This window comes from Rissa tridactyla, chromosome 2 (genome assembly GCF_028500815.1).
Source record: "Rissa tridactyla isolate bRisTri1 chromosome 2, bRisTri1.patW.cur.20221130, whole genome shotgun sequence".
Classification (NCBI taxonomy): domain Eukaryota; kingdom Metazoa; phylum Chordata; class Aves; order Charadriiformes; family Laridae; genus Rissa; species Rissa tridactyla.
In genome coordinates this window covers 116,597,265-116,604,832 of record NC_071467.1, presented here as the reverse complement: position 1 = coordinate 116,604,832, position 7,568 = coordinate 116,597,265, and the positions used below count along the sequence as shown (strand labels likewise).

The following is a 7,568-nucleotide window of genomic DNA, read 5'->3' as shown; positions in this document are numbered from 1 at the left end:
GGAAGACTCATTTTTCTCCTCCGTTTCTAGAGTCCTTCTTCAGGAAAAGACTTGTAAGAATATAAAGCTGCCCTTCAAACTCTGCCTTCTCCAGCCTGTAAAAAGGTAAAATGCTTCCAAACCTCATACACACTGCCTGCCTCTCTGTGTGCATGTGTGTGTGTGTGCGTGCATGCGCGCATTACTTTCTTTCACTACTATGACAGCACATGCTCCTCCGAAGCTATTCACAGCATTAGAAATACAACTCCTCCCTCCAGTGCCCCGTGTGTGTGTGCGTGGCTGGGGCTTTCTGCTTCGGCTCACTCCCCTCTGATCGCGGGGCTGACGGTCACGACTCTGCTCCACACCTCCGGGCTTCACGCGGAGGGGAGGAGGATCGGGGAAAACACAGAAGCAGGCACACAACTGACCTACAGAGCCATCGATAACTTACTGCCCTCGCAGCAGAATTGCATAGGGGAGGGAGGAGGGAGGGAGAGAAGAAAGAGGGGGAGGAGGAGGAGAAGGAAAAAAAGAAAATCCAGAGAATTCTAGCCTTGCAAATGTAGTGAAACTGAGCGGTCGGAGTTCATTTGCTCCAGAAGAGCAGAGAAGAAAGAGGACGTTAAATGAAAAAAAGCGAGAAAGGTCTGTAGCTTTTTTCCTGATAGTAGCAGTGGTTTAGAGGTAAAATGATTCCTCCAAGCAGCACGGCTGAAGTCAGCGTGGATAGTGTGGAGAAAGAGAATGAAGTGGAGAGCACAGAGCAGCCCCCCTCTCCAGCATCAACTACCAGCCAGGAATCAAAGGTACTCAGAAAATGAGATTTTTTTTTTTTTTTCCTTTTTCTCTTTCTTTGTTTTGAAGAGAGATGTGTTGCTTTGATTTTTATTTGGAGCCTCTGTGCCAGGATCAGCAGTAGAGTGCTCTGAGCCACCTTTGACTGCGGTGCCTGCTCTGACACTCCTACTTCTGAATTCTCCCTGTCACCTGGGCAGCTCAGGAGCCTGAACTGGGAAAACACCCGCCTTTTGAGATGGTTGGGGTTGGGGATTTCTGCTTGTGTTTTATCCTCCTTATTACAGTAAAGACCTGGGGGAGTAGTGGGGCTCAGGGAGAGGATTGGTGCCAATAGGTGTTGTTAGCTCTTTTCACACCAAGCATCAGATCACTTAAAGGATTTTGTTCATGGTTGGAAAGATTGATTTTTCTCACGGGTTCAGAGAAGAGAATTTTGCCTGGGGGCTTGGGGTGTTTCACCTGCCTCACCTTCTTTGGCAGACCCAGCAGTGAACTTTCACTGTTTAACGAGCCAGCAGTTGAAACAGGATATAAGTGACAGTTTTGGCACAATAATCCTTATGTACACCACCCAGAAAAGGATTTTTTTTTTTCCACAGCCTCTGATTTATTTATTAATTTTTAAATGTAGTTCGATTTACGTTACTGAAAACCAACTCCCGGCTCAAATGGCATGGCTCTGAATTTTTAATTGACTTGCGTATGAAAAGTTTTTCTGCCGGGCAGTATGTTACTTTAAAGATAGAGACATAAAGGGAGAAAAGTAGTAACCTTACATAATGAATGTTCTTTGGAGCTTACCTGGATAATGTGCTTTTACTGATCCTCTATTACTTACTTTTGATTGATATCATGATAGCACCTGACAGATCTTCCTGTGAACTTCATCGTGACGCTATGTGCTGTGGTAAACCTGTAAAAATAGGGAGGTCCTTGTCACTAGGAGCTTACGGCTGGGTCGAGCCTTAGGAGGTACCGTATGAGCAAAACAGCTGCTCGACAGGGAAGGTTTGTGGTGGCCCAAGTCTAAAGGCAGTGGCTGCCTGGGTCTAACGTAGGAAGACTGCTACGTTATTCGCAGTTATAGCTAGGTTTCTGGAGAGTGAGTCGAAATTATCTGTCTGTGTGGGTAGAGTTCTGACGTGGGCTTTGGGATTTATTTTTTTATTAGATGCTATACTCCAAGGAGGAGAGCTAAGGTATTCCCTATGTAAAACAGCCTCCTTAAAAGAAAAGAGCTCTCCCAGCAGCAATAGCATACACTATTCACACTATTCACTATACACATTCAGCACTACTGGGACACTGCTGCAGTCTTCCTGGTTAATGGAAAATTAAAAGTAAACGGGTTATTGGTTTAACCCCAGGCTCTAAAAGGAGCCAGTTGATCCGTACCTAAATCTCCCCCTGAGACCACTTCTCTGGAATTGCTGAATTGTTATTTGGCCAGTGGGACACTCAGGCCCCCAGTGAGGTCCCAAAAGTAACTGGATCCTTCACCACACTGCCAGCAGAATCTCCTCATATGTGCTGGGCTGTGCACAGGGCCTGGTGGGCTCTGAGCTCCCAGCTGTGGTCCTCAGTCCCGGGTAAGTTGTTACAGAGCTCAAGGTGCCGCTCATATGGTCAGGCATTTTATTCCAGTGGTGCTTGAGGGACTTTCCGGCTGGGTCACAGAGCGCTGTGCCCAAGACGACCTGACAAGCATGAATCTTAAACTGAGACAAAGTGAAGTGCAGCATGTAGGGTTCCTTCTTGCTGTTTGTGCATCTATGCACTTGCAAGGGTGACAACAGGAATTAGGCACATCTGGCCAGAGAACAAATAAACTACAAACTGGTTTATAATCAAATGTTACTATCATCAGTTTTTCCAGTCTTGTGAGCGTTTGAAGTGATACACTGGAATAGGCAAAAGCTATGACTATGCAGTTAATGCCAGATATTTTTAGTAAACATGTAATCTGCGTATATTTTAGAACTGCAAATATGATCAGAAAGCATGCTGTATTGTCGTTTCAGTAGATGGAGGCAAAAGAACCTTCTGATCGCTGAGGTAATGAGATAAGCTTTCTTTTTTTTGGTCCTAGTAAACAGCAGGGTGGAAAAATTCTCAGTGATTTCACAAAGATGTTTTTTGTCGTTTTTTTTTTTTTTTTCTAAGAGAATTTTTGTACCTCAAAAGCTTAAGACTTCAACAAAGGCATAAGCCAGAGTGTGCCAAGGGACTATGTCCAAGCTTTTATCCGACGGTGTCCCTTGCTGAGGGAGCTGTCCTGTCATTCACAGAGGGCTCAGCTTTCTTCAGGTCCTCTCTGTTGCATAGGTTAACAAGTTCATGTCTGCTGCAGTTACTGCAGAACAGTTTGTGCAATATCTAGTTACCCCACAATGACTTGTTTCTGTGGCAAAACACCATTATGACTCCAAATATAGGAACAGAAACAACATGGATAATAACAACCTTCAAAGTGCATTTGAAAACATTTCAGGGGAAAAACAATTTTGAAAAACTAATGCAGAACTACTGTAGCAAGCTTGCTTCCGGTCCGGTGTAATTGTAGACAACTGTGGCACATAGCCACTTGTAGTACCAAAGTCCAGAAAAAGAATTTTATCTAGCACAGTTCAGACTGTACTCAGAAGATGACACAGAGGAGATATTGCAGTTTCTGACTAGCATGAGTTTGAGAGGCAGAACTTCAGGCTGCTACCAAGTAGCTGAGATTTGGAAGAATAACTCTCGTGTTAGTCACACACCCCTGTCACAGGAAAGCAGCTCACCCTTTGATAAATGCTAAAGCCTCCCACTGCCTTTTCCTATGGATTAGGAGCATATTTGCAGGTGAGCACACTTGGATGCGGAAAGCTTAAAGACTAGACTCTCGTGCATGTCCTCCTCATCATGAACACCTTAACACCTGGACTTTAGTACAACTGCTCAGAATGAGGAAATCCAAATACGCTTTCAATACACCACATTTCCTGGGTCCTAAGAGCAAATCCACTTGTATGTTCTAAGTACATGTTTGCCTTATGGCATAGTATATATGTCTTTTGAATTATGTGTCCTCAAGTACTTTACACATCGCACCTCCAGTGTATTGTCTCATTAGTGTAACTTCAAATAGGCGTCCAAAGTGTAGGAAAGACACTGTAAGTGGGCCATCCTGTAGCACTACATATACTACTACTGTGCTAAAAACACCAGAGCTTGAACAGTTTAGAATGTTGCAAAACTAATAATTAATTTATTAAATTAATTTAATGGCTCTTGAAGACATTTACTTCACACCTAAGTATGACTTGAGTGGGTACTTAAAGTTTACTAGGAGAATAACTTTATGAAGGTACCATACAAATACATGTAATTTCTAATTCTGTTACCTTCATATGTTTGTAGTTATGGCTCCCACCTGTTTGGGTCCTTCACATCTGGCTACCAAGAAGGCAAATGACCAGTTTGCCAAAGGCTTTTGTAGATTTACAACTCAGTGAAGGAGGAAGTCATTAGCTAATGAGTCCTAAGGGAAAATTTCTTCCTGGTGGTAGCAATTAAAGACACACTGCACACTTGTACAATCACTAACTTAGCAATATAAGCAGAAATCTAGTAGCAACAATCTGAGGTCATATTTCTGATGTCTCTTATGTAAGGGTACCTTGGAATTTAGTAAAGAAAACTAAAATTTGAAGGAACATGTGTCTGAAGAAAAAAATCCTACACCTGGCAATATTTCTTTATGTTTTGGCATAGTTGGCACATAACTCTGTTAGCTTTATCCTTCTTATATTTAACTGACATTTCTATATGAAGAGGAAAGAGCCCATCTGCTAATTTCTTTAGGTGTGAGTCAAGTCATTATTGCTCTATTGTGAATATAGGCTGGAGGTATTCATAAACAATAAAGTATATCTTAGAAAATTCCCTTACCATTTTTAAGTTGGGGGTGGGCTTAGCATCTATAATGTTTGAGCTAGTATCAGCGGGGTTGGTCAGCACTGATGATCTTCAAGCTATTAGTGTTTCATTTCAAGTATGTTAAACATGTGTCAGGCTCTCTCATACACCCCAGAAGGGGTATCAAGCTCTGCTTCTGCTATTGCAGGTAATCTGTTGTGTAAAACTTAGTTATTTGTAGATATCAGTGAATATCTGTGAAGGCCAAATGTTTTTTTCACGGCTTTGCCCATTTCCATCTACTTTTTATGAAGTCTAGATGTAATTGTTATGTACTGCAGTCATGCATCTTTGGTGTGATAGCTTCAAAATTTTCCACTGAATCACAAAATCACAGGCCTAACAAACTGCTTACACTCAGGTCAGTTAGGTAAGTTGAATAGCTGAAAAAGGCAGGGGGGGAGGGGGGGAAGAGAAACTAGACCTCCAAACAAATATTCCACAAAATAAATGAGCCTGCCTCAGTCTGACACTTCCATACACTGACTGTCCAGTGGCCAGCATTCAGGGAAACACAGACCGTTATCTTCAAATTCAAGTATGGCGATTCAGGAGATGTAGCGCGATTGTTCAAACACTAGCTTAACCTGACATATAGTACATAAAATGGAAGTTGCTGGAAAGTAGCAAACCATAAAAAGGATTAAGCGTTGAAGTTCAAGATGTAGACTTCATTTACGTATATTCCCACATCAGTCAAGAAGATTGAACTTACTTTCCCCTGTCCTGCTGGTCCGATAGACCAATAATGCATACATAAGGTTTCAAAACCAGGTGTTAATATTAGGTACTGAACTAACGTAAACAGCTTGAAACTCTTTGGATTTTAATAGGATTGCATGGGATTTAAATCATGTAGGATTGATGCTATGTTGTTAAGCAGAGATCTTCCCCACTTAAAGAGTTAATACTTTATGAGGCTCCATAGATGGTTACTCATGAATTAATATTTTAAAAGGGCAGGGAGTATGGTGTACAGTTAGTGTTTCACCTTCCACACCAGTGAGAAATATCCAGTATGTAAACTACTGCTGTAGCCTTCAAAGGAATACCAAACAGCTTTTAAAAATCCTGTGAAAGGGGAATAAAAAAGCGGTTCTCTTTCTTAATCTTACCTCCATGCCTCTGCATAAAATGGTGAGTACATACTGTGAAGGTAAGACTAAGTGAAAGAAATGATCTTAAGTATTTTTATCTATTTTGATCAAGTGTTAGAACAAATTAGGTACAGGAAGATTTCATTAAGAGCAAGAAAGTAATATTCTATCAATTTCTTGAGCAGACTTGTTCTTGTATTTACCTTTATTTTGACTTTCCTCTCTTTCTTACTCTTTTTCTGATCAAAACACTCTGGTATTGTTTTCGCTTTGATATATATGTCATATCAGTTCCTAGGTGCATTGAGATATCTAAGGCAAAATAGAAATCTGATCCGTTCATTCTCTTCTATCCACACTTTCTGCCTTGCCAGAATGAAGAAAATGTCTATTACCTTTCAACAACTAATGATGACTTGACTGAAATCTGGTGTGGTAAAAAAAAAAGGATTTACTAAAAAGCGTAAATTTTCACTGAAACAAAACAAGTTGTTTTCAAAGCTGGAAGACACTGCAGTCCTGCCGCCTCAGTGTCTTATGCTGTCTTTTTTTGATGAAGTAATCCTGTTGAATTCAGGTTTTACCACTATTTCTAAGAGGCTCTCCCAACACCTGGATGCTCTAATGGCTAAGGGATGCCCTCTGCCCCTCACCCTCCTCTAATTCCAGTCTAAGTTTATTTCTGGCCAGCTCATGTGGCATTGTAATTTTGATAATGTTGCTTTAGCTTAAACATCTATTTTCCATTCTTAGTGCAGGTTTCCATCATGTCAGAATAGACTTTTTATCTCTTCCCAACCTTTTATTTTCTAGACTAAACAAGCCAGGCTGACGTTAAGATAAACTCTCCATTCTTCATCTCCTTCTAGTAGCAGACCTGTGCACCTGTTTCAGTTTTGAATACTCTTTCTTGAAAAAGGGTGACTGAACTTGTGCATGGTATTCTACATGAGATCTTGTACAGTCCCACTAATGCTTCACTGACTTTCCCAGAAACCATGCTTCTGATGTCTGTTAAGGTCACTACTGTATACTGTTTGTGTCCCCTAGTCACCCCTTAGGTCAACTAGAGGTCGCCATTCTATTTCTCTGTAATTTCCAGTGGATCCAGGATACATTTGTCTTTCCTCATCTAAAGTGGTTTGGATCAGGTGCACAAGCTTACATTTCCACATCTGAACTTCATCACATTTCCATCACTCCATCCCTCAAGCCCCAGACCTCCTCAGTTTTGACAATGCCTCCAACCTCATGTCAGAGGGAAATGGCCTTATGACATGCCTAATCTTTGCATCAAATTCAGTAATAGAAATACAGAGAGCAAGAATGACCCTAAAACTAGGCCAACGTTGTTCTTTGAAGAACTGTACCAACAACCTTCTTTCAGCCTAGTACTTCTCCTTTTAACAGTAACCATCTTCCATTGAACTTTACTTTAAATTTCTTCACTACTTCCCTTCTTTTCAATCTAATAAATTCCCTTTTGGTTGCATAGTCAATAATTTTAATGAAACCCATATATACAGAATCTACCTTTGACTTAAAACATTTTCTCTAGAAAATTGTTCATCTTATCCAAGACAACTGGTCTAGGAGGATTGACCTTTTCTTTTTTTTCCAGTTTTTGTCAAGCACTATGGAGGTCAGATCTACAAATCTGTATTTGTTGGGATCACTTTTCCCGCTTCTTGAAACAGACTTCTATTTTACTTTGTATCGTTTCTGGCT

The 7,568-nt window shown here is 41.0% G+C and overlaps 1 protein-coding gene across 1 annotated transcript in view; it reads left to right on the top strand.

Moving 5' to 3' along the window:
• Nucleotides 1–390: 390 nt before the first annotated feature.
• Nucleotides 391–7,568, top strand: part of STAC (SH3 and cysteine rich domain) — a 75,476-nt gene continuing 68,298 nt past the window's right edge. Inside the window, exon 1 of the mRNA XM_054193051.1 lies at nucleotides 391–791. Coding sequence (XP_054049026.1) covers nucleotides 675–791 — 117 coding nt within the window. The 5' untranslated portion in view covers nucleotides 391–674. The remainder of the gene's footprint in view (nucleotides 792–7,568) is intronic.